The sequence below is a fragment of the Amblyomma maculatum genome, chromosome 3 (genome assembly GCF_055883805.1).
Source record: "Amblyomma maculatum isolate TAMU_Amacu chromosome 3, ASM5588380v1, whole genome shotgun sequence".
Classification (NCBI taxonomy): Eukaryota; Metazoa; Arthropoda; class Arachnida; order Ixodida; family Ixodidae; genus Amblyomma; species Amblyomma maculatum.
The window spans coordinates 130,963,053-130,990,811 of NC_139346.1; the positions used below are offsets into that span (position 1 = coordinate 130,963,053).

General features: G+C 46.2%; 1 protein-coding gene across 2 annotated transcripts in view; it reads right to left on the reverse strand.

Moving 5' to 3' along the window:
* Positions 1-27,759, reverse strand: part of pcm (5'-3' exoribonuclease pacman) — an 88,446-nt gene that overhangs the window by 34,778 nt on the left and 25,909 nt on the right. For both annotated transcript variants that reach the window (XM_084598050.1, XM_084598049.1), the window contains exons 16-23: positions 22,606-22,778; positions 20,188-20,314; positions 18,761-18,850; positions 16,742-16,845; positions 15,453-15,563; positions 7,912-7,986; positions 2,415-2,502; positions 1,572-1,685 (exon numbers count right to left, since the gene is read on the reverse strand). In XM_084598050.1, the coding sequence (XP_084454176.1) occupies positions 1,572-1,685; positions 2,415-2,502; positions 7,912-7,986; positions 15,453-15,563; positions 16,742-16,845; positions 18,761-18,850; positions 20,188-20,314; positions 22,606-22,778 (882 nt within the window). The remainder of the gene's footprint in view (positions 1-1,571; positions 1,686-2,414; positions 2,503-7,911; positions 7,987-15,452; positions 15,564-16,741; positions 16,846-18,760; positions 18,851-20,187; positions 20,315-22,605; positions 22,779-27,759) is intronic.

Here is a 27,759-nt window from a genome sequence, read left to right on the forward strand (position 1 = left end):
GGAGCAAGAGCCCGTGCGTCCATCCGCGGCAGAAGTTATGGGAGCGCTGAACGTCGCGCGCCTTTTCTTCAGCTTTGAAGAGGGGGAAGAAGACTCCCTGCGTCGCATTCGCATGCTAGAAGACCGAGTGAGTACGGTAGCCCTCAGAGAGAAGAAGCAGAAGATGATAACAGACTTTTTTGCTAAATAAATGTTTTTCGTGCCCTCCGGGCATCAAACGCCTTCATTTTTGCTCACTTTCATTAGTTCGAATTTTGGTTAATTCGAACTGGCCTGGCGGCCCCGTGGAATTTGAATTAACGAGCTTTTACTGTATTGGGAAAAAGTTTTCCCCACATATTAGTAATCACCCCACTTCACTGATTAAACTGCACTGCTCTAGAAAGCATTTCAGAATTTCATATTATGAATTCAGACTATTTTACAATTTTTTAGCCTCTCTGCTACTACAACAATCTTTGGCTGCAGCACTTCAACGCTGTCTGCCTGTGGCAATTTAAGTTTATCTGCTAGCTTCCCTCTATGTGGATCAACTGGAAAACATACTCCTGACCCAATGTAGAGCTGAGTCACATTATCTGACTTCTCTGAAAACTCTATGACATTAAATTGCGCAAACCGTTTTATTTCTGCAGGGTACTAATTACTGGAGATCAGTCTGCTGCAATAATTTTTCTCTATTATCTGACAAAATGTTACTGCTCTCCTTAGCAAGTGCGCCTGGGCAAAGCACCACTTATACTAAGCATAAATTCCGGAAGGTAATGACAAAAAACACACCGACAGACGAGACAGGAAAGGAAGGACAAACACATGTGCTGCTTAATAAGGGAGAAACTTGGGCGAGTTGGAAAGCATTTGAACTCATCTTTTCTAGCGCTTCTTTAACACACAAGGGACATTAGATGAAGGAGGAACACATAAGAACAGGACGGACGCTAGCGTCCGTCCTGTTCTTCATCTAATGTCCCTTGTGTGTTAAAGCGTCCGTCCTGTTCTTATGTGTTCCTCCTTCATCTAATGTCCCTTGTGTGTTAAAGAAGCGCTAGAAAAGATGAGTTCACATGTGCTGCATTTGCCCCTTTTTTTCCCGTCCCAGCGGCCAGCATTGTTTTTATCATTCTTTTCCAACATGAATCAATCAGTCCAACTCAGCCCTTTTTTTAGAGTAATTTCCGACCAATATTTTACATGCCTCAAGCACAAACAGAAGCCAGCCTTTACTCTGTCCCATTACAAAGTATGACACGGTGGGAATAAAAAGGAGGTGACCTAAGCAAACCTTTGTTGCATGTATAGTATAACAAAATCCTGCAAATCAGTTCTCTACCAAAGTAAACAAAAAAGCGGAAGAATGTAATCCCATTTCCTGTCTAACAACTTCAAGCAGCTAACATGTGAGTGCACACAAGTAAACTGCCATGTTCAGGAAAAGAACAGAAAAAATAGTAGGCATAAAAATAACCATAAGTTGGGTTCATCAAAGCATAAACAATTAAAGCTACTATCCTCCAAAAGATTAAGAGGAAGACTGAAACAATAAGAAAATGCACGAAGAAACTCCACATCACCTGGCCCTCGCAACCGTAGTGGGGATAGCCAACCATGAAGCAGGTCTTCCCAACAGGAAACAGCTCCTCAATGGTTTTGAACTCTTCGAATTCGGGAGACTTTTCAGTGATGTCCTGTTGCAGTGACACAAAAACCATGTCTTCGTTCGCTCAATGCCACATGAACAAGAAACAAGTGTGAAATGCTCAAGCACTCATGACCTAAATGAGAACCTGGTGCCTATTTAACAGAACATCAGTCATGGAAAAAAAATTGATAAAATGCACTTTTCTTAAGGGGGGATGAGGGTCTTGAAAACTTTTTTTTATTTCTTAACCTAAAAAAAAAGTTTTCAAGACCCTCATCCCCCCTTAAAGTTTTGACACAAAGTCCAGAATCGATAAGGTCAGTGAAATGGCTTCAAGACAAAAAACAGAATGCAAATGTCTAGCTGAAAGCTTAGGTTCCAAAACATTTGCATTGCCTGACAATCTTTCCGGACCTGAAAACTTTTTCAACCAGCTGCACTTGTGGACAGCAGGAAAATCCAGAACGCAAGGAAACCCGGCCTCCCATCGCAAGCTTCAGCCTTGTACCTCCGGCAAGCAGTGTTTTTACTCTTCTGCTGTTGATCACGTTATCTATTCCTAAACAACCTCTTGAGCAGGCACCGTTAGGCCCAAAATGTGAGGGTAGTTTCTTTGATTGTCAAATGTTGCAGCTGTTACGAACCAAACCAGGCAAGGTGCAGCTGATTAAAAGAAGTGCGCAGCATGAATGACGATCAAACGCCTGCGTATATCAAGTGCTGGTCTGTCAATTCACAGCAAAGTAAGCGCATGTTTCAAGGGAGCTCTGCTTACCTTGACAATGGCCTGCAATGCATACGGTACGCTGTGCTCCGACCACTGCTTTTCAAGTGTGATGCGACCTTTTGAAGTGTACGTATACCTGGATGTGCCAATGAATCAAAGACAACAACGCTGAAGCTATTCAGGTGCAAGCATCCTACAGAACAATCAAAAAACAAAAGATGAAAATGTGCCAAAGGACATCATGCAAGCCACTGAAGTGAAAGCTCGTTTATTTCGAGCCTCAATAATTTGAACTGTTTAATTTGGTCTGGCCAAGCTACATAGAAAGCTACGTATCAAAAATCCCTGTTAAGGGGGGACACGGGTCTTTGGGACCAAAAAATGACCAAAAAACCGATTTTCTGAAAATGGCATTTTTGGAATCTGTGGCTATTAATCTACAAGTTCACCAATTTTCTTCTTCCAGAAGTCAGTATTTTCAGCATAATAACGAATTGAAATCATCGCGCGGGCTGAATTTGCGCAGCAGCAGACGATAAAACGGCACATTTTTCGTTGCGCGCAACTGCCGTTCCGCCGGACCGATCTCGGCCATGTTAGGCTCATTTGAAAGAGCGCTTTCTGGGTTTCAATTTCCCGCCGCTAGCGCTTGTCTGCCCTCAATGGCCACTGAGAAAAATAACCACAAAGAAAAACGAAAACGCGGCGTCTGATTCGCTGCTGAGCGCACGTGACTGCAACTGAGCCATCCGATTGGCTGATTCTATCGCACGTCGTCTGCATGCGGCGGGCCAGCAGCCGTTGAAAGCGTCCGAGACGCCATTTTGTTCTGAGTCGAGACCGAGGCGAGACGATGCCCCTCAGTAAATTCCGCTCGCGCCACAAATTCGGCAAAAAGAAGAAGAGTGCGCGCGGCGACAACTTTCGGAACCGTGCTGCGGCACCCGAAAGCTCCGAGGATGTGCAGGAGCCAGCGGCAAGTCAAGAAGTCCCCGCGGACGAAATAGGCCTAGCGAGCTCGGCGGCGCCTACGCCCAGCGGACGCGTCCGCCACGACACGACGATGCTGCAGCCTTCGGACTTGATTGAAAAGAAAAGAAAAGCCGAAGGAATGCTGCAGGAGCTGGGTTCAACCGCAGCGACGAAGAGGAAAGCGGATTTCATCGCCACTTCTGACGCCCGTCTTCTTGACGCGACCGGCGGTTGCCGTGCGGACGATACGACGTTCACTGTTGTGAGTTTGGAGTCGCTGAACGAACTGTTGTCTGCTGTGAAGTGCAAAGTGTGTGGCGGGGATGTCCATATTTCAAAAGGAAATCGTGAATATGGTCTAGCCGTTAAACTCTCTCTCGCGTGCGTGATTTGCGGGGACATTTCATCGGCATGGAATTCGCCGCGCGTGCAAGGCAGCCAGAAGATAAATCCGTTTGCCGTGAATATCCTTGCTGCACGCGCGATGCAAAGTACCGGACATAGGCAAACGGCGCTGAATGATGTGTTTGCGGCGATGAACATATCTCATCGTGGCCTGCACACGAAAACGTGGCAGGACTACGTAAAGAGTAAGCTGACGCCCGCAGCAACACGCGCAGCCGAAGGAGTGTTGAAAGACAGCGCCCGTTCTGTTCGGCAACTCTATAACGAGTTGAACCTTGACAACCCCGGGAACATTTGTCTCTTTCGATGGTTCATGGATGACCCGGGGTCATTCATCCCACATCGGTGTCGGCGCCGTAGTAGAACTTTTTACTGAACTGGTACTCGACTATGTAGTTTTCAGTAACTTTTGTGCTGGGTGTGAGCGTGGGCCCAAAGAAGGTGACCCGTCCTATGAGGCGTGGAAAGAAAGCCACTTGTGCCAAAAGAACACGGACAAAAAGTCCGGTGAAATGGAAGTTCAGGCCGGACTTGTTTTGTTTGAAAGGTCACTGGAGAAACATGGCCTTAGGTACACGACCATGCTCTCAGACGGCGATAGCCGCACATTTCTTGCATTGCAAGAATCAGCTGTGTACGGCTACATCGAAATCAGCAAAGAAGACTGCACAAACCATGTGCAGAAGCGGATGGGAACGGCCCTACGCAATGCAATTGCCAAGCATAAAGGTGATGCAAAAGAGAGCTTGAGTGGCAAAGGAAAGCTGACAGGCGACCTTGTCACCAAGTTGACATCGTATTACAGCTGGGCACTGAAGTCCCATGCTGGAAATGTTGGGGCAATGCATAAGGCAGTGATGGCTACCTATCATCACGTTACCTCCAAGGATACCGTGTCAAATCACACCCTCTACCCGACAGGCGCAAACTCGTGGTGCCGCCAGAATGCTGCTGCAGCCAAGGGAGAGCCTGCTCCCAAGCACAGATACAGCTTGCCACCACATGTGTGCAAAGCACTTTTGCCTATTTATGAGCGTTTGGCAGACCCAAAGCTGCTGGAGCGGTGCCAGCAGGGAAAAACCCAGAACAGTAATGAAAGCTTGCACTCCCTAATATGGTCACTCGCACCAAAGGAGCGCCATGCGTCACTGTTCTCCGTTCAAGCAGCTGTTGCGGAGGCTGTTGTCCGCTTCAATGCAGGAAACCTACAAGCATGCTCAAAAATACTGAGTGAGCTAAATATGAACCCTGGCGTCCAGAATATCAGGAGGATGGCTGAGAAGGACAGGCGCCGAACAGCCGAATCAGTACGCAAGCGTGCCTCTGCGGAAAACATGCATCGGGCACTGAAAAAGCGGCATTCTAGTCAGCCCAAGCAGTCAGATTACATGCCTGGTGCATATTAGCTGTCTGCAAGTGTAAATATGTATATATCTTTTTGAAATTTTGAATAAATTGTGCCTAGTTTGTTTTTTCCCATTTTCTCAAAACTCGAATTTTGGACACTTGGCTGGTTTAGTTCGTCGATATCTCTGCATCTAGGACAGATAGAGATGTAATTCCTTTTTCTAAATAAAGCTGAAGGTGCAGTGAATGCAATGATCGAAGCAGAATTCTTTATTCAAGCTTCAAAAATTTTTTATTTTGCCAAGTTAATTGAAGCATGATAGGCACGTCTTGAAGGCCAACTTTCAAAGTGCAGCAAAATTGCTAATAAGGGTAAAATGGAAAAACTGCTTTGATCATTGCACTCTTTGGTCATTGTACTGTACTGCCATGCATTAAAAATGATGTTTTATAGAGGCATTTTTTTTGCGCGGAAGTACTAATTAAATGGATAATTAATACTATTATCTCGGGAATTAACTGACATAGAGAAAAACAAGTTACATTTTTGAAATCAGCATAAAAATCTGAACAAAAGGGTATGATTTTATCAGGATTGGCTTTAAAATAATGAAAATAGCTCTAAGACCAGTGTCCCCCCTTAATTCAAATGTGAGTCAGTTTCACTATGAATTATTCAAACTAAGCTTCACCGCACCTCGGCAAGGCCTTGTGCCTGGCATGCGACCAAATAAATACCCCTGCAATAGGGTGGCCAAATTACACAGCTGCGTCCCCTCCAGAACAGGAAAACATGAGAAAACCACACAAAAGCAAACTTACACCATGACCAGCGTGGGGGCAACTGCCTCCACCCCTCTTCCGTGTGACCTCCAAGATTTGCAATACAGTAAGTGCTCACTACTTGAGCCCCATTAATTCAGAAATCATCCGGTCAATTCAGACTGCTGACGTGGTTTTATGGCTAGCGCCCGAGTAAGGCTATGACTCCGAAGCCAATTCAAATGCTATTGGTCTTGCACTAGTCAGTTCAGGTGAGTCCCCGAAGGCAGGCTGAGTCAAGGCATGATCAGCATAAAGTGATCATGAAAATCATCACATCATCATCAGCTGGACTGCACCTACCGTAAGGCAAAGGCCTCTTCCGTATTCCTCCAATTATTCCTTTGCTGTGCTAGCTGCATACACATTAACCCTGCAAACTTCTTAACCTCATCTGGACACCTAATGTTCTCCTGCCCCCTGGTATGCTTTAAATCCAATTTGATGCCCTTAGCAACCAAACCATTGGTTATCCTCCCTTCGCATTATATATCCTGCCCAAGCCCATTTATTTTTATTCATTTCTCCTAGAATGCCGTTAACATGACTTTGTTCCCTGACCTACATGCTTCTCTACATGCTTCCTGTCTCTTGACATTACACCTACACCATTTTCAGTTCCATAGTGTTGTCCTCAACTATACTCCCGGACAACTTTTTGTGGCTATGCAGCCAAAGCTACAGAGCCGAAACGCGTCAGCTAAGGGCGCAGCTGAATATAGTCCCTTCAAAAATTTCGCAGATTGAGCTCCGGAATATTACCCCATTACGGAAATGTTCACGTTATTATTACATCGATGTTTTATTACAATGTGGGCCAGTACAGTGTTAATGCAGTGCATTTTAAGATTAGTACACTATGTGGTGCAAACAGGATGGCTGAGTCATCTGTCGGGATTCCGGAAGAGCGTATGTCGGCTTCTGCATGCTTTCGCAATGCGCTTGTTTCGGCAACGTACGAGAATGGGACATTAATTAACCTCGAAATTACATTCACTTGGCCCTTCAGTAGTGTAAATAAACACTTTTCTGCTTTGTTAGTGGCTCGAAACCTATTATTTAAAGTACAGGCGTAACTGAGGCTCAATATGCCAGAACTACATGGTGTAGTAACACCGTGAGTAGACTTCGACCCCGCAGCCTTGGCTGCATAGCCAGAAAAAGTTGTCCGCGAGTATAATTGTGTTGTCCACGTTTCAGCCCCATAGGTGAGTACTAGTCAGATATAACTGCTATATACTTTCCTCTTGAGTGATACTGGCAAGCTGCTGGTCATGATCTGCAAGTGCTTGCCAAATGCACTTAATCGCAATCTGATTTTCTTAGTTATTTCCCTTTCGTGGTCTGTATCCGCGGTTACTAGCTGTCCTAAGTAGACGTGTTCCCATCCACTCCCAGCGCCTCTTTAGCTACCATGAAAAATATCTTTTCTCGAACTTGAACTGCATGCTGAAAAGCGGGTGGCCTTATCTTCAAAATTCTCAAACGCAGTCTCTAAGAAGACTGCTTAGTTTCGCTTTTGGTTTTGCGAGCTCTGCGCCCGTCTGTGGTACTGGCGGCTACCAGCTACACATAAGGCAGCCAACTGAGCCCAATATCAAATACTAATTGGTTTCCCTCGCTTCCATCCGTGTGGTTCTTTCTTTTATTGTGTCAAAACCGAGTTCTCATCAAGTGTCGTCAGCATGCTGTTCGGTGGAGCCTCCTCAAAAGCGAAGCGGGCCCTCGTGAGAGGACATACCACTGTTGTCACATTGCATCGTGAAGGACACAAGGGATGGAAATTCGAAAGATAGTCAAAGTCGTGAAGTTCTCATCCCAAAAGCAAGCAACCAGGGCATATAGAAAAAAAAATCAGCAAAATTGAAGGAGAGAATTTGCAACTATACATGAAACCCTAGGCATTTAGTTTTCGAATAACGGCAGGATAACATGCAAAGTTGGCGTTCAAGCAGACCTTCTCAACAACAGAATGGAAAAAGAAGAGTGCGATACTTACTTTCGGCCCGTTAATGTTTTGCAAAATACCAGAACGTCAAGATCACCGATATTTACACCGTAGCGGCCCAGGTACCTAGAAAGTAGGTGATAAGAAATGAAGGCAATCATAGTAGTAGTGAAACTGCAGGAAAAAAGACAACATAATCAACTACCCCTAGGGGCAGGGTGAAAATGCAATTTCTTGGTACATTAAATATGAACTGCTACCAAAAAGAAAAACTGTTTACTGAAGAATGATGTGAACAGAATTAAGAAAGGAACCAGTTCTGAGCTCTCCTTTCTGTTTTGTCTTCTGAAGGCAGTACATACTGTCGTGACGCTGGGGCTATGTCGACCCGGCCTTCACTTGGTAGCGTGCAGAGACTCCGGGTTGAAGAAGGACTGAATCTTCGGAGTTGGTAAAATATGTACAAGCAGGTTTTCTGGCACTTTGAGAAAACGTATTTACAAGAATATTTACATGAAGAAGAAGGGTACATTAGCAAAATGACAAGCGTTAAGAGTTCTTAGCGAGAAGCGACTGGATGAGCCGTTTACCCAGGGCCCAGAGCGACATTTCGTGCTCTGCAGCGTCCTTAAAAACCCCCTATGTCCAGCCCCTCTCTGAAGATGCTGACCAACCAAATCCAGGGCACGCCCCTCAGGTATCGGCATCCAATCGAACACATCACTGCACTGATGGTCTGAAGCACTGACTGGTCCGGCATTCATTCGTTGGGCGTGATCACTTGTTGGCGGGAAAAGCTTGGGAACGGCGAGGAGAGGAGGTACATTTCTATTCTTCAGCAAAGAAACCACAGGCTGGTTCTGGGGGTTTTACTTCTCAGAAACCCGAGTGCACGTGGCGCCGCATAGGGCTCCCAACATGGTCCCTTTTCGACAATTGCAAATCTTTCCTGCATTCCCGGGAAATCACTTAATGGCCGTATGAGTCATGCTCTTCTCTTGTCCTGCACGTCAGCGGACATGTCACTCTGTCGTCTCCTTTGGATAGGAGGCATTCATCACTGGAGGATAGCACTTCTCGACTGGAAGGGTGAACAAAAGAAAGCACTTCCTGCTATTTCCCGCAGGGGGACGTTTCTTTGTGTTTTTCCAGACGTTCTCTTGACAGGGCCAATTTGGCATTTGCAGGTTGTCCACAAAGCAAAACATGCTTACAAAACAGGATTCCTGGAAACAGGCTCACTTAGAGCCAATGGACCATCACCACATATTCACAAAACTTTTCCATGCCCACAGGCGAACAATAGAGCGCGCAAATGCGGATGCTTGGTCGTAACAGCCTCCTCCCCCGCCAGAAGAGACTCGGAGGGCAGCAGCCGCAGCTGCTGCATGAAGAGACGACTTAATGGCCTGCACGTGAACGCTTGAAGCTCGCTGTTGCATGTCGCGTTGTCTTGATTGTTGTAGGCCAAATTGCTTGAGCTATCTGAAACTCAACCACATGTCGAAGCAAGCACTCGGCTCCCGTCTGAAGAGACCAGGTCAAAAGAAAACTGCCATTGTTGTTCGAGAAAAGCCCACTCTCAAGACGTTCAGGACCCACGTATGCCTCGAAAACCAAACGTGCTGCTTTACATAGTCATCTATATTCAAGCGCACGAAAAAAAAAAAAAAAACCTGATTATCAATTTGGATACATGGTGAGGAACATCTCGGACCGCTTAGAAAGAGCGGCTAAGCGCGTCCGCATTCCCATTTAACTTCCCCTTTTTGTATCTTATTTCAAAATTGTACTGCTGTAAAATCAAGCTCCACCTAAGAAGGCGACTGTTCTTCGATGTCGCAGTTTGCAGCCAAGCCAGGGGACAATGGTCCGTCTCTACGGTGAATTTGGCCCCTCCAAGATAGCACTGCAATTTTTGAATGGCCCATACAATGCAAGCGCATTCCTTCTCTGACGCGCAATAAGCCCTCTCTCTAGAACTCAGTTTTCTGCTCAAGTAGAGCACGGGGTGCTCATTACCGTCGTCATCTCTCTGGCAGAGAACAGCACCTAACCCTCGATCACTGGCATCACACTGGACCGTGAATTCTCGGCCATAGTCTGGAGCTCGCAATACCGGACGGCTAATCAGCACAGCCTTCAGGTTTACGAAGGAGGCTTCCTTTTGTTCGTCCCAGACTACATTTGTCGGTTCTGTCTTGCGGAGAGCGTCGGTCAGAGGGCTAGCCAAAGCTGAATAGTTAGGGATGTAGTGATTGTAGTACCCAGTCAGACCCAGGAATGCTCGAATTTCCGTCTTCGTGCTCGGCCGCGGGTAGTCTGCTACCGCAGAAATCTTAATCTCGCTGGGTTTCCTGAAACCTTGACCTACATTGTGACCCAAGTAGTCCACGGTCGCCCTTGCCAGGCAACATTTCTCGGCCTTTACGGTTAGTCCAGCTTGACGCAAAAGGCTCAGTACAGCTCTTAGATGTACCATATGGTCCGCCCATGAGTCGGAAAAAACCGCAATGTCGTCTAAATAAGGCACCGCGAATGTTTCACACCCCTTTAAAACCCTATCCATGAGTCGGGAAAAACAAAATGGAGCATTTTTGAGCCCGAAACTCATCATTGTTGGCTGGTAGCTGCCCGTCGGAGTGACGAAAGCCGCGTATCTGCTGGCGCGTTCAGTGAGCGGTACTTGCCAGTATCCTCGAGTAAGGTCCAGCGTAGTCACATATGCCGCTCTACTGACCTGTTCTACTCTCTCCTCAATATTCGGAATAGGATACACTTGATCCCTGGTGAGAGAATTTAGCTTTCGGTAGTCTACCACAGGCCTAGGGTCTTTACCTGGAGCTTCTACTAAGATCATAGGCGAAGCATAATCGCTTTCCGAGGGTTTTATTACTCCCAATTCCAGCATGCGAGTTACTTCCCTATCCAGAATTTCTCTTTGCCTTGGAGAAAATCGGTAGCACCTTGATCGCACTGGCACGTCTGAAGTCAGCTCAATATCGTGCTCAGTCAAATCAGTTCTGCCTGGCCTGTCCACGAAGCAGGCCTCAAACTCTGTTATTATCTCGCCCAGATCGGACAGCTGGGATTTCTTTAGTTCTCCTCTCTGCTCCGTCTTTTTGAGAAGCTCCTGAGCGTTGCTTCCTTTTCCGCTGAGGCAAATCAAGTTGTCCCCCATCTCCTCGGGAAGGTTTAACGTTAGATTTACCACGGCTTCCCTCTGCACATAAGGCTTCATAAGATTGCAATGATAAATGCGCACTTCTTTACGCCTACCGGGAATTTTCACTGCGTAGTTAGTGTTAGAAAGCTTTGCAACGACTTCAGCCGGTCCTTCCCACTGTACTTCGAGCTTATTCTGCCTTGAACTTCTCAGCAACATCACCTGGTCCCCGATACAAAACGTCCTTTGACGGGCTGACTTATCATAGTACACCTTGGAACGAGCCTGGGCTGACTTCATGCTGGCCTCAACGAGTTCCTTAGTGTTATGTAAGCGATTCAAGAGGTTCAGAATGAATTCTACTACTGTTGGGTCTTCTCCGCGCCCCTCCCAGGCTTCGCGCACCATTCGCAAAGGTGAGCGCAGTGACCTTCCGTACACCAACTCGGCTGGGCTAAATCCAGTGGATTCGTGCGGCACTGACCGCAAAGCGAAAAGCGCTGCAGGCAGGCAGGTATCCCATTCGCGCTTGTTTTCATAGCACAGTCCCCTCAGGACTCGTTTGAGAACAGAGTGCCATCTTTCTACGCTGTTGCTCTGCGGATGATGGATTGAGCTATGCACTACCTTAATGCCGCATCGCTCGAGAAATGAGGTGGTGAGGACACTCGTGAAAACGCTACCCTGATCACTTTGGACCTCGGAAGGGAATCCAACTCGTGCAAACACTGACAGCAGCGAATCCACTACACTCTCGGACGTCACCTCGCGCAGCGGAACAGCCTCTGGAAACTTTGTGGCTGGGCATAACATAGTGAGGATATAACGGTACCCTGACTCGGTCACAGGAAGTGGCCCAACTATATCTATTACTAACCGGTGAAACGGCTCGGTAATGATTGGTACTAACACCATCGGAGCTTTCCACTTATCTTGCGCCTTTCCAACCCGCTGGCACGTGTCGCATGACCGTACAAAATTTTCCGTGTCCTTAAAACATCCAGGCCAATAGTATTCTTGCAACAGCCTCTGCTTTGTTTTCTTTATTCCAAGGTGACATGACCACGAGCTGCCATGGGAAAGTCGCAGTAAGTCTCCGCGGTACTTTTGGGGAACGACTAATTGGTCCCGCTCTACTCCGCGCTTATCCTTGAATAAGCGATACAGCACTCCCTTTCTCATCTTTTTCCCTCTCAAGTTCACGCTCACGCCTCTTTTCCTCTTTTTCCCGCTCTTTCTGCTCTTTTTCCCGCTCCTTTTCCTCTTTTTCCCGCTCTTTCTGCTGTCTGAGCTGTTCCTTTTTTTGACCGATGAGGTTCCATGCTTCACTGAGCTCCTCATCATCGGCTCCCAAATCTGTGATTGCCTTTATAATCAAAGGTTTTCGTGCCAAACCACTTGTATCAATTCCCAATTCCTCACACAATTGCAACAGTTCCGGTTTCTGCAGCTTTTGTAGGTCCATGATCGCTCCGAGTGTCGGCTACTTCCAAAACAACAGTGCAAACTACCAAACCTAAAGGCGTTTCAACACTTTTTACCAGTTCTTAAAATCTAACCCTGTTCTAGAACCTGGTCCACATCAGAAGAAAAGCCAAGCACTCACCCACACATGCGATCGATGTTCCGAGCTGCCCTCTTGGCCGATTGTTGCTCCTGCTTGTTGCTTGAGATGCCACCTCCGATCACAAGGTGTTGTGGCTTGTAGCTTCAGATCCACCTCCAATCACCAGATGTTGTGCTTGTAGATTCAGATCCCACCGCTGCCACCAGTTGTCGTGACGCTGGGGCTATGTCGACCCGGCCTTCACTTGGTAGCGTGCAGAGACTCCGGGTTGAAGAAGGACTGAATCTTCGGAGTTGGTAAAATATGTACAAGCAGGTTTTCTGGCACTTTGAGAAAACGTATTTACAAGAATATTTACATGAAGAAGAAGGGTACATTAGCAAAATGACAAGCGTTAAGAGTTCTTAGCGAGAAGCGACTGGATGAGCCGTTTACCCAGGGCCCAGAGCGACATTTCGTGCTCTGCAGCGTCCTTAAAAACCCCCTATGTCCAGCCCCTCTCTGAAGATGCTGACCAACCAAATCCAGGGCACGCCCCTCAGGTATCGGCATCCAATCGAACACATCACTGCACTGATGGTCTGAAGCACTGACTGGTCCGGCATTCATTCGTTGGGCGTGATCACTTGTTGGCGGGAAAAGCTTGGGAACGGCGAGGAGAGGAGGTACATTTCTATTCTTCAGCAAAGAAACCACAGGCTGGTTCTGGGGGTTTTACTTCTCAGAAACCCGAGTGCACGTGGCGCCGCATAGGGCTCCCAACATGGTCCCTTTTCGACAATTGCAAATCTTTCCTGCATTCCCGGGAAATCACTTAATGGCCGTATGAGTCATGCTCTTCTCTTGTCCTGCACGTCAGCGGACATGTCACTCTGTCGTCTCCTTTGGATAGGAGGCATTCATCACTGGAGGATAGCACTTCTCGACTGGAAGGGTGAACAAAAGAAAGCACTTCCTGCTATTTCCCGCAGGGGGACGTTTCTTTGTGTTTTTCCAGACGTTCTCTTGACAGGGCCAATTTGGCATTTGCAGGTTGTCCACAAAGCAAAACATGCTTACAAAACAGGATTCCTGGAAACAGGCTCACTTAGAGCCAATGGACCATCACCACATATTCACAAAACTTTTCCATGCCCACAGGCGAACAATAGAGCGCGCAAATGCGGATGCTTGGTCGTAACAATACACCATATTTACAGGAGAGCATACACCCATCTCCTGTTTCCTTTGTAAACACTGTGCAAGAGTGGACGCAATTCTAATGAACATTCCTCCAGACAAATCATATCATTTGCATATATAAGCATCAGAGAAGCACACGAGTGCAACAAAATGATAAGAGACAAATATTTTTTTTCTCTAATAAACAACAAGACAAGCATAGTATACTAAGCTGGATACAGCCAGATCGAGCTTCGCATTCACTAATGAAACTACAAAAATGAGTTTAATTAGGGCTTCTGGGTCCTATGGGATGATGGAGAGTAATTGTCAGTGACATTTGCTCTTTGTGGACCCATAAAAACAACCTTTGAAGACAGCGTGATACAGACAAATAGTAACAAGCAAAGGGTAAAAACAAGACAAGAAATTACATCGCTTCGCATACAGCCTGTGTAAGCAAATATTTATGCTCTGAATACAGTAAAATGTTAATTCAACCCTCGTTATTTTGGAAATTCGAACAATTTTGATGCCGATGTAAGCCTATGGTGTCTGACGGGCAAGCATGTCGAGGTACAAACTGCGCAACCAGTGATCACCGAAAGCCTCAATTGTATGTACCAGTGGTGGCCGCGCACTTTGTGCGTGCCATGGCAGGCACGACACTCGGAAGCCTTTATTTCCGAAATAAAGCTCAGTCGCATAGTTTCTATTTCCTGAACATAAAGCCATACAGTAGGTGAGATTGGGCACACGCGCCGGCCAGTAGCGCCGTTTCGAACGTTGCTTGGCCTGTCATCGTTTCTATTTTCGTCCTAGAATGTTGTCATACAGTTCCAACACCAATGCATATACCACTCGCATGCATCCACATGCTGCTTCTGGCACGCTGAAACTGCACGTCGGACATGCACAATTTCACCGCACTGCGCAACCCACAGCGATGCTTCATCGCAACGACAATGCAGCGAAGCATCCTCAAAACACGGCAGGACTGTTTTGCGAAGAGCTGCAGTCCTTGTCAAAAGTATACGGCCCAAGGGTTTTTCTTTTCAATCCCATATAATCCTCGTAACACAAGTCTAGCTTTCGAAATCTCACAGATGACAAATCTTGTCTTCATTCTCCTCCAGCTTGCATTCATATTCCAGTATTGCCGCCAGGAGCAGGGTTACAGGGCTTAGAAGCAAACCCCTTGGGCCGTATACTTTTGGCAAAGACTGTACCACTGCTACTGCATCGCACTACGTAAAAGGGTAGCGGAAGCATTTACGATTTTAGAGTACTTCTTCAACGTGCCCGACAATGTGAGCGAAGTAAAGCATTTGACAAAACCAGAAAAAAAAATGTTGTTCTAACAAAGGTTTAATCTCAAATGCAGCCTAGCATCATACAGATGCTCATTAGATAAAATTACTGTGATTCAAATGGCTTTTGCCATTTCCTTTTTCAGGCCTATGCAATGATTAGAACTTTCGGTTAATCTGTACATTAATCTGGTTCCTTGAAGGCCGAATTAATGAGAGTTTACTGTATTTTTGTTCTGAGATTTTACACAAAACAGGCACGAGACAGACACACAATAGATAGCACTAGCACTAATTTATACTGAATATAGCTAATTAAATGCTTCAGTTGAGCACGGCAGCTTACCAAAACAAAACTAGGAAAAACAGAGGCCCCATCTCGACCTACCTTCCTTTGATTCCATCCACTTGCATGTCAAATATTTCCTGCTCAGTGCTGGTGAGCTTCAGGATTGCAACATTGTCACTTTTCCCATGCCTCCGAAGCTCTATGGATTGTCTGCAAGAAACACAAGCCAACAATGCAAAAGCGAGATCAAGCTTTACTAACCGGGCAAACATCTATAATTGTTGCTACATTAGTCTAATTCAATAAAATTCTACAGAAGATATATATTACTACAGTTTGGCTTACCGGCTTCGCACAGGGATCAGTGAAAGCTGTTAAAGCTTTGTTTTATCGACGAAGCCCTGCATTCTGTTACGGTACCACCTTCCGGATGTGCACCCTTCTCGTTGCACATTTCTCCACTCCCGCCGTAATGTCCCACTTGTCACATCCCACACTCCCCCTCACATCCCTCTGTTGTTTTACCTTTTCCCTTATTGCTGGAGTCTGCCACCTGCCACAGTGGACGACTGGCAGTCAAATTATTACAGTAAGTAATTAAGATCTTACAGCAGGCACTTGGATTTCACGGTAAAAGGTAGAGCTGTATGGCTACACTAATCCTGTAATAGCTATTGCTGTATAAAAAACAATGCCATGACATAAACTGCATGGCATGAAACAGGTTTATGGAAGTCTCAATGTCTACTCAGAGAGTAAAACTCAAGCGATTTACTTGACGAACCGACGGGTTACTGAATTAATTAATGAACTTGGTGTCCAGTGGCACCCAGCAGGAATTGCAAAAATACAACCCTCAGAGTGGTACACCAGTAATGAACAATGTTGTTGGCAGTGCTGAAAAAAAAAAAAAAAAAAAAAAAAAAAAAAAAAAAAAAAAGTTCAATGCTGCTGAACCGAATATGGAGCAAAAGCATTAGCTGCAGGTGACTGAGCGTTCTTCTTCTTCTTCCCCAGCCCACATATAAAGCCTCGCTTTAATCAAGCCATATGAATGTGCCTTAGTGGCCTATAAGGATAACGTGAATGCCAGGACCCTAGCAGGGCTGATTCTGACAGAACCATCCCGTGTGAAAGTTGTCAGCTCCTGCCAGCCCACATGCGTATAAAGCCCCGCTTTAATCAAGCCTATGAACGTGCCTTAGTGGCCAATAAGGGTAATGTGAATGCCAGGATCCTATCAGGCTGATTCTGACAGAGCATGCGAAACGAGAGACCCAAGTTGGCAGCTCCTGCTAGGGGACCACGGACATGGCACGGCACACAGCGACGAGTGGTTAGACCTGGGGTAGTATTGCTTTCGCAATAAAAAAAAAAAAAGGGATTACCTTTCATCCCTTGTTGAAACAGACACCACGAGGGCTTCGAGAAGGTGGGGCCAGTCAACGTACACAGACTTTCCCAGCAGTTCCGTTGAGATATGTGTCAGAGTCTGAAAGTTGAAGGCGAATATTTCAGGTGAAATGTGCAAATCATTTAATGCCTGGTGGTGCCAATGGTGGCAATCCATGACCTAAAATTCAATACACTTCCCAGCACAGTGTTAAACAATTCTTTAATATTTGCTGGCCTGCTGTGATACCTGTGATCAAGGTTGAGTGCACTGATTTTTACTGAACCAAAAATGCCATATTTTGGATTATACTGTCAGATAATAACCACAGTATGACATCCTCGTCAGTCAAAGTGTAGACTAAGCAATCATAGTAGCCGACCAATTTTCCGGATTCCAATAATTTGGACTTGGATGATATTTCAGACTTGATCAAGAACCATCACACACACCTCTAGAATGTGCACACTTTCATCACTAATATTCAGGACTAAAAAAAAGGCAGCAAGAATACTGCGGAGACCATTTTTCAGCCGAAACCTCAATTTTTCAGCATAATATAGATGTGAGCGAGCATCGTTGTTTTAACCAATCGGTTCTTTGTGGCTGTGAAAGATGCCATCTTACATTTGAAACGGAGTCATTAAGATGGACTAGCTTGGCTATTTGCTCACTGCTAGCATGTGAAGCAGTGGCAAGCAATAATGGTATGCCCTTTGTTGTCGATGAAGTGGCCTACAAAGAGCATGTGATCGGACTAAAAGCACAGAGGACATGAGTAGCAACTGCCACGGCTTCAATGTCGCCACTGTCCTCAGAGTGGGACTTGCATTCACCGATTCTGCTCGCCTTCTTCCAGTGAGTTTCATCTCGCAGTCTTCGTTACCATGTTACCTATGATAGCTAAATGTTATTGCTTCAAGTGACAACGAAACGTGGGGAGCAGGCAAGTTCATAATTTTCAAAGCTATGTAAAGATGAAGATGTGCATGCAAAGATGAAGAATCTTCCGTGCGCTGTCGCCAGTGACATCACTATCGGTGTGTGCTCTGGACCTGCTGGTACGCGGACTGTTCCTGACGAGCTTCTTGATTGCGTCCAAGTACCTCAATAAACCTCCATCCTACATTTGGTGGAGGTGCAGAGTATCTCGAGCTGTCGGCATCTCGAATGCGTCGTCAACTACCGGTTTCTATCCGTTTTATCTTCTTTACGGTTTACGGCTGTCACACTTCTGCTCCACTAGATATTCTTTCGTACCAACCAGACGCATCTGCGTGTACCGCTGCTTCTGAAGCTGCCTGACACGCAAAGGAGTGCCACCAAATTGCCCAGTCTCTCACAACTGAAACCCAGTCCCACCAAAAATCCCTCCATGACAACCCATCAAACGACACTGCAATTTTCTTCTGGGAGTCTTGTGTGGCTCTGGATTCCATCAAGTACTCATGGACCTTCAAAATTTATTTCCAAGTATCATGGCCCCTATCGTGTCCTTAACTCTCCTGTCAATTACATTGTGGAACCCCTGACGCCCTAACCTGACCTCCGTTGACGAGGCCGCGAAACTGTCCATGTCCAGCGCCTTAGACAATACTACGACCCTGCAATTTTGCCTACGCCATAAGTCGCAGGGTGGCTCCTCTTCTCCCCGGGGGCCCTAGTAAAGATGAAGATGTGCTTGCGAAGATAAAGAAGAAGCTTTCGTACACTGTTGCCATTGACATCGCTATAGGTGTGTGCGCTGGACCTGCTGGTACGCGGACTGCTCCTGACGTGCTTCTTGATCACGTCCAAGTACCTCAATAAACCCCATCCTACAGCTAATCTGTCGCCGGAAATTCACTTTCTTTTTTTAAGTCTGCGGATTTTTCGGACTGGTCCCTTTTTCAGACCATTTTCTGGAGCCTGCCGAGCCCAAAAAGTCAGTCGGGGACTGCATCCAAAGAGAGCTGTTTCCGGTTTTGATCAAAATAAGGTGAGAATGTTATGTGCACAATGCCATCATGCTTACATGTTCATCTCTGCCCTCTAGCTCGATCACCATGCTTTCATTCTTGGTCAGGGCCTGGAACACCTTGATGCTCTCCTTCTTGAGGGATCCCTTTAAATGGAGACACAGGAAAGCACAGTTAATGTGTGCCCACAAGCTCTTGCCACCACGCAAGTATACCGTGCCTCTAGCAGGAAATCGATCGGTCATAAACTCTAAATTAGAAAGCAAGCTAGGGAAAAAAAAAAAAGAAAACGTGCCCTGCTAAGCACCCCGCTAACTCTAACAAAAAGCCACACAAGGCAGCCTTTTGCATAACAGGACAACAGTACCGTCATTGCTAAAAATTTAAAGCCCAGATAGTTTGCTTCTCAGCCACATAGTGTGGCTCGAAACACATTCCCATGTACCAAATCTAAGCTAAAAAGAATGCCCGTCACATATGTCCGGTTGATCGCAAAAATGCATTATATGACCACAGTTTGTCGAAATTTCAAACGTAGTAACCGAGAAATCGTATGATCCGGAAACATATTAACCGGGAAAAAAATATTGTAACTCTATGAAAGATGTTTTAAAGCCCCTGATTTTGAACGTATGGAACGGGAAATCGTATGAACCGGGAACATATCAACGTGGTTCTACTGTAATTGCGGTACTATAGTACATAAAATATGGGAGTTACCTACAACATTGAAGAAAGAGAATGACACATCAACACAAGAGAAGCGCGTTCGTCAGCGACGTGCCAAATGCTGGCAAAATTGCAGCGCCGCCGCTTGCTGCAAATCGCTACGCATAGCCTGCTTCACTTTGAAGCCGTCATGGATGGTGCTTTCTAACAAGTGATTCTCTAACGTAGGAGGCCTGTTCGTGTTACCAGTGCACAATAATATTTCATTAGGGTACAGATGATTTATGCAATGCCTTCAGCAGCAAGGCATGCAGAGCAAGGTCGTCCCCAGGTTAGCTTCCCTGCAGTGACCAACACCGACTTCATCAGGCGGCAGCAGTGTCCTATGGAAAACAGTGCCGCCAAACTGAAGGCTACTTTTATCACATGCCACGTTCCTCAAGGCCACACCTGACACTGTTCAACGCACGAAAAGTTATTGCTGAAGTGCGATCAGGATAAGCGTCACTTGCAAGGGTACGCACAGAGTTTGAAATGTTTCGTTTGGAAGTTTGACCAATGTGCTCAGTACACAGTGCCTTGCGTTTGCATGGCATTTTTCAAGAAAATGCCTTGATAATTGAAGTAAGCAAAAATTCGGTATATCCAGAATTGAATAGTAGAACTCCGAGTACTTGCCCCCATCTACGTGGACAAATTTGAAATTCGAATGAGTCCACCCAATGAAAAGTGTTGAGTCGATTGTGTTGAGTTCTTTGTTACAGAGAATTCATAAGCAGTAACCATAGTGCCCTCTAAGCAAGACATCACTTACAGTGTAGTTGAGGTGCTTGAAGGTGGGGAATCCTGGGAAGTATACATTCAACTTGGTTCCTTCAATGAGGCCTTTTCTAATCTGGCTGACTGGAAGGCGAAAGGCGTCCATGTCCAACACCGTGACCCTGCATCACATTAGGAAATGCTGCACATACAAACATGTCACAGCATCTGCACCCATCGAGCAATAGCCACACTCTGATTAACCCTAGTTCAATTGCAATAGTAACGGCAGAAGCTTCTTTTGCCTGCTACATTATTGAGGACACTTAAGCTCATCCTTTAAGGGTATGGCGCGAGAGCGTAAGTTACCAGTCTTCTTTTTCTTCTTTTTTTGCTCCTCCTCCTCCCGTTCAAAGTCAAGCGTGGCCTCCACCGGGACCACGCGACGGCTTGAAACCTGGCACAGTATTGCTATCGCAATAAAAGCACTTGGGATGCTTATAGCTTACATATAAGCAAGAAAGAGTGGTGGCATACCTTTAGGCCTCCTTCATAAGAGACATGAAAGTGCAGGGTAGCGAGCGACTCCCCAGGGTTTCATTTGTTTCAGCACCTTAGAAGCCATACTGTTCAGGCGAGCAAAGGGTCATACTTCAGAGTGTGTCATGTGATGGTTGTAGTAGCCCAATGTATCTTTAGCTGTGTGACAAGCGCCCAAGTGTGCCGGTATGCGGGACATCAAATCAAATCAACTTTATTCAGCTTTTTATTGCGAAAGCAATACTACTCTAGGTTTTTCGAGCCTTCAGCGTAGCGCGGCCAGTAGCCACGTCTTAACCACGTGACGCTGTGACGTCACACCCCACGTGGGATGGCAGGAGCTGCCAACTTGGGTCTCTCGTTTCACATGGGACGATTATGTCAGAACCAGCCTACTAGGACCCTGACATTCACGTTACCCCTATAGGCCACTAAGGCACGTTCATACGGCTTTGTTAAAGCAGGGCTTTATATGTGGACTGAGGAAGAAGAAAAAGAGAAGAACGCTCAGTCACCTGCAGCTAATGGTTTCGCTCAATATTTGGTTCAGCAGCGTTGAACCCTTTTTATCCTGATGAACAGAAAAAGAAATGCTGGAAATGCTAGTGTGCTATCTCCTACAGTGCTGGAGCATGCCTGTGTTGCCCTGCAAAGAGTGCCATCTGGTTCAGTATCCACAAAAAGGTTTCCCCGGAAGTGTTCCTGCTTGCAGGCTGTTCTGAGGAGAGAAGGGTGAGCCAACTAGCTCATGACGTCCCGCATACCGGCACAAGCAGTCACTTGTCAAGCAGCTGAAGATGCACTGGGCTACCATCACACATCGCGCTGTGATGTGACCCTTTGATCCCCCCCAACAATGGGTTGGCATATACACTGCAGATGAGAGCAAAAACTGCCTAACAGTGCAATAAACAGCACTCGGCAGGAAGTACAGTAAAAGCTCGTTAATTCAAACTTCACAGGACCATGAAGAAAGTTCGAGTCATCCTAAATTCGAAATATTGAATGGCCTTGAAAAAACTGACAAGAATTATTTGCATTACGGTAAATTTATCATAATTTACTCGCAGAATAAACCCACACCATCCCACCCCGCACTTTTGCCAAAAGAAAAAAGAAAAAAAAAGAAAAGAAAAGAAGGCATTAGCCATAAGCACGTCCTGCCATTGCGCTCCATCCATCACAGTCCACAGAGCATTTCTTGACAGCGTGCCAAAGTGCTGCACAGTGATGTGGTATTTTTATCTTGACATTAGCACTGGCGGGAGGGGAAGGGGCTGCTGGGCTCGTCCGCTTGCACAAGGCTGGTTTTCAGTACGTTTGCTTTATGATGGCGCGATGCCTTCCACTGCCGTACCACAAAAATACTTATTTGTATTTTCAAATTAACAGGGCCAGAATTAACGACCATTTTGCTGTAAGTCTCAGAGGTCACACGGGACAGAAAGCAGCCACTGCCACCCTCCTACCCTCCGGTTCCACCAGCTGCTGCGCCGATTTTGGGGGCGGTTTGACCTTACCTATTTGTTCATGTTTTCACCTGGTTTTAACTTCTCTCCGCATCTCCGAAGCGCACAGCTTCATAACTGTGCCGCCCTATCGCAGGGGCCTAGACGCCCCTGCGCCTAGACGCGGCGTTGCACTGTTCGAACTATCCGTAGTGAATCCGAATTCAACAGGCTTTTTTATACACAGACCTCTACGAAACTTGACCGGACCAAGTAGTGCAGTTTGAATTATACGAAAATTCTAATTATCGAGCTTTCACAGTACTGCCCTACTTTTACTGCCCTCAAATGCTCCAAAAAAGAAAAAAAGATTCTTCCGAAATATCCACTGTGCATCACATCAATGCAACACTTTCAACCCAATGCAGCAGCTACTAGACGCACTCGCCAATTGGTGACTGGTTGCATGTGTGTCTCGCACTCACTTGGCGTGGTTCACATCAAGCTGAGGCAGTAGCCTGGTGTGTCCCTTGAACGCGAGTGCCGGCTGTGGCTCTGGTGAGTAGGTGAAGAGCAGGTGGCCGCTGTGGCCATTGCGGGCTTTCTCTTCCTCAGTGAGCTGATGCTGGCGCTCCTCCATGGCTGGCAACAGGCGGCCCTGGCAGATACATGAGCACACCCATTCAGCTGGAACTCACTGCATCCTCTAATCACTGGGCACATGAAAAATGTCTAGTCAAATTTCAGCACCGCAAAAATGGGTGGAATGAGCGGCCATGGTTTACAACATTCCCGCTTCTGGCAGCTACGTCCAAATGTATTGTAAGCACACCATAGCAGACACCACCAACTTGAATAGCAGTAAGCTCTTCGCATGCCAGTACAGACAAAACTAGAAGCTAAAATTAGGTGCGTGCTAAAACTTTCTACTGCCTTGCAAATACCTATGTAAAGTGCTGCGCAAAAGTGGAGAGACCATGCGATTTTACATAACTGCATAGTGCTTCCTGACTGCGCAGTGGCTGTTTTCGCGATTTGCATATGGTCACCCCATGACATACTTGCCCGCTTGCCCAAGTACTTTTGTGAAGCGTCTAATATAAAAAAAAACAGAAATTGCAGTGGATCGCGGGGACTCTTTACTTTTGCGCAGCACTGTACATAGATAGTTCCAACAGGCAGCTTGATCATGTTAGGTTAGCAGCACTGAATGTTGCTTACATGAGGTGGGCTGCACTGCTACGCAGCTAGCCTGGGATATTCTAGAAAGTGTCACTTTCATAGTGTGGTATTGCACAAAAAAAGGTAAGGGCAAAAAATAGTTGAATACACACAACATCAGTATATGTTTGAGTTTTAAACTAGAAATAGTAGTAAGCCAGAGAAGCACCGTCTCCTGTAGCAACGTATGCTTTTTCAAAAAGGAACATCAATCGGCAGTTGCTGCATACCGTGCTCCCACCATAAATCTAAAACCTTGTGGCACTGCTGTGATCCTCTCCCAAAGTTTTTTAAACTGAGGTGACCAAGGTATATTACTGTCAATCATAGCACCCAGCAATCACTGACATCATACATAAGGTAGAAACTGTCCACCTAGGAAGAGCGGATACTGAACCACTGTACCCTGAGCTACTATCTAACGGTGCTTCAAAGACTGCCTCTAATAAACAAGAAGATTCTTGAGGCCGTGCGGAAAAACTGCTTGCGGAAATGCCTTGGACTCCCAAAGGGTTCCTCTGCATCAGGAACACTAGCATCCCCTCATACTATCTGGATGTGATTGTCGCAGAGGAAACTACGGAAACATGTCCTCCAAGGGAAGAAGCCCTTCTTATACCGCGTCCCCCTAACTCGTCACTCTGGCTTTAGACAAGCTGTGCAGCTTCTGCCTCTCCCTACTATCAATCAACCACAGAAACAACTGCCTCTGACATTTCCCCCCCTGGACACTCTCACCTCTAAAAGTGAGGACGCTCACTGCACGTGTAAATACAAAGAGCTGCATGCCACAGGCAGCGTATCTGCAAGCTACTCTCACCCACTTAACCGAGGGACGTATGCAGCACACACATTCATCAACGGTTCAGCTACTCAAAAAACTTTTTCCTGCGACCTTCGCATACCTCAACGAGCCACACGTCATTTCTTACCGGCTTCAACGGTAGACATCATCTACAAAATCCGAACTTCACGGTATTAAATAAGCTGTTTCCTATAAACTGCATTAAACCCCTAGTCGATGGGTTATCTTTACCGACTCTTAAAGCATCTTTGCAAATCCTTTCCAACCTGCTCAAGAAAACTAATCATCAACCCGTGGTCCTTGACATCGGGTATCTACATCATTTGGCTATTGCCGCAGGCCCCTGCATAACATTTCAGTAGATATCAGCACACTGTGGTACTCTAGCCAATGAAAAGGCATATGAAGCGGCTCGTAAAGGTCACCAACATCAGAGATATATTCGGACCTTCTTCACAAAACCTGATGTATCCCAACTGGCTATAAGATTTGGTTCTGAAGAAAAGTATCAGCTCTGGAGCTTGTCAACACATCACTACCAATTCCTTCACTCAGTTAACCCACATCTAAGAACAAGACTCCCTCTCGGATTTCCTCGCTATCTGGAAACGCTATAGCACAGACTTCGCTTGAACTCTCCATTTACAAGCGGCTCGCGATACTGTTTCCGTCATACGAGCAGTCTGCATTGTGACAACTGCAGTTCGATCGAAGCTGTAGCGAACCAGGTCAGATGGGGAAAGCACATTCCTTAGAACGGTCTAGTCGAGGGATTTAGGGTCAGGTCATGGGCGCGATGCACTCGCTGCAGCGGCTTCAGCGACGTGCTTGGCACGCTTTCTGTCTGGATCCTGTTCATGTCTGGCCACTCGTTCTACTGAAGATTCTCTCAATCTCGCTTCCTTTTGATGCTGCTGCTTCCTAGCCAATTGTGCAGCCAGCAAGTAATGCCGGCAAGGCGATCGTATTCCACCATCTTGCAGTAACGAGCACAGCGATCCAGTGATCCTGGCTTTTCTTCCGTGTCTGGCTAGGCAGTGGCTCCCAGCTGTTGTCTATACAGAAGGCAGACATGGATGGATGGATGGATTATAGGAGCGTCCCCTTTGAAACGGGGTGGTAGCAGTAGCTATCATGCTCATTTTTCTCCCTATATCTTAATTATTGATTTAGAATGGTTAACTAAACCATCATTCTATTTATTAAATTTTTTTTCCAGAAGTCATGCACATACGCCTTCTAGTGGCCATTGCCCAAAGGTCATGACCACAATGGTCACCATGGTGGATGGTGGTTAAACTACAGGGTGTTGCACAATTAGACCCGCGCTGTAGAATGCTTCTCCCAGCTAAACCGCGGAATCCTTGCAGTTCAGATTTCGCACAGAAATCGCATTTTGTCGCTAGTATTTTTTAATACTAAATTTGTTTGTGGTACTTGCCTGATTCGATCAGAAGAAGTAAAATATTCCCATCGCCTGCGGCGGCGGCGACGCCAGACGAACCGCTGCCCCAGCGATGGGACTGGTGGCGCCACCTCATGCTGCTTACAACAACTCAAACCTTCTGCCAGAAACGCTCGCCCCCTCTTTTCCTGCTACAGAGTTGTTGTTAGCAGCATGAGGTGGCGCCACCAGTCCCATCGCTGGGGCAGCGGTTCGTCTGGCGTCGCCGCCGCCGCAGGCGATGGGAATATTTTACTTCTTCTGATCGAATCAGGCAAGTACCACAAACAAATTTAGTATTAAAAAATACTAGCGACAAAATGCGATTTCTGTGCGAAATCTGAACTGCAAGGATTCCGCGGTTTAGCTGGGAGAAGCATTCTACAGCGCGGGTCTAATTGTGCAACACCCTGTATGAGTAAACCTTTGTTGGACTTCATTATCTTTGCCCTAAAGAGATTACATTATAATTCATGTGATTATCGAAGTAAAAATAAAAAAAAAAGACAAAGTACAATCCACAGTGCTTTCCTTGGCCTCGCCGACTGTTGGGTTCTTTCCTTCATGTATTATACGAACACCCTCATTTACCCTTCATTTATCTGCTTGTAGCTTACGGGGGTCTCGGTTCTGGCAGTCTTGAAGCCATAGGTAGCGTAAGAGGGTTCTAGCACAGCTTTCGCCCTCGCTCTTGATCACATTCTACATGATGCAGGCGGTAGCACAGGACGTTCCACGTCCACCGCTATGGTTGAGGGTGGCGCTAGTGAACACTTATGCTAAGTACTGTTTCACGGCCGTTCTAGTTTGCTGTGTCCTGCGGAGTGGGGCATTTTTTTATGGTAAGGTATGAAAGTGGGATATAGTAAAGCTTTGCCACAGCCATGTTGATGAGTATTCAGTTCGTTCCAAAGCACAATAGAATGACAACAAATGCCAATTTTATTTAATTTTGCCATATGCAGGGCGTCACAGCTAACCTCGACTTCCGAAAAATTGTTTCAGTTGGTGCCTTTTTAACTTCATTTTTTAAAGCTTGTATCACAAGCATCTTAACATGTTGTCGCGAACAATTTAGTTATTGACAGAATAGTTCATTTTGGTTTCGCTGATTACACTGACTGCGAAGAATAATTTCGCTGATTGTGAATTTCGCTGATTGCTAAGATTAATGTTATTTGTGTGACAACTGCAGTTCGATCGAAGCTGTAGAACATACCCTGTTTGAGTGCCCTGGATATACAGTCGAACCCGAATATATTGGACCCGGATATATCGAATTTTGGTTATATCGAACTCGCGGAATATCCCCTTGAAAATTCCATGTAAAAGTATAGGAAAGTCGCGTCATATATCGAACTCAATTTCACCGGTCATTCGATATACCGTATTTACTCGCGTAATGAACCCACCTTTTTTCCAGATAAGTTGACATAAATTTGGGGGGAGGGTTCATTACGCGGGGAAAAAAAATTTAGATATTTTTTAGGTCGAAATTTCATGTCACAATGAAGATAGGAAAATCGCAATCCCAACCTTACCTTTATAGTAAAAACACGTACAGATGAATGTGAATTAAAAATTCATTTTTATTTTCATGCTGCTGGCTGCTTATGGTCTGTCTCACTCGGGCTCGCTATCTGAATCCACGCTTCAACTCATATCGCTTGCGACTTCATCGGCGTCGTCGTCTTCCCACAGCGCGTCGTCTTCACTGCCGTCGAGGCTGTTGGAGATGCCAGTCTTTTTGAAGCTGCGGACGACCATCTCGCTGGGAATCACACTCCATGCTTCTAGAATCCATCAACAGAGCATGTCGATGGTGGGCCTTCTAATCTTACCTGCGGGAGTCAGGTCGTGGTTTCCCGCGGCCATCCACTCTGTATAGAGCCGGCGCACGTTGTCCTTAAAGGGCTTATTAATGGAAACATCAAGGGGCTGCAGCACTGATGTCAAGCCACCTGGGATGATAGCAAGGTCCGTGCGTAACTCGCTCATTCGGCAGCGGACATTTTTTTCCAGATGGCCGCGGAAGCTGTCCATAACAAGCAGCGATGGCAGGAGAAGAGCCCCGGGCCGCCGTCCCCAGACTGTTTTCAGCCAGTCGGACACCAGCTCGGCCGACATCCACCCTTTCTCCTGGGCGCGAATGTGGATACCGGCAGGAAG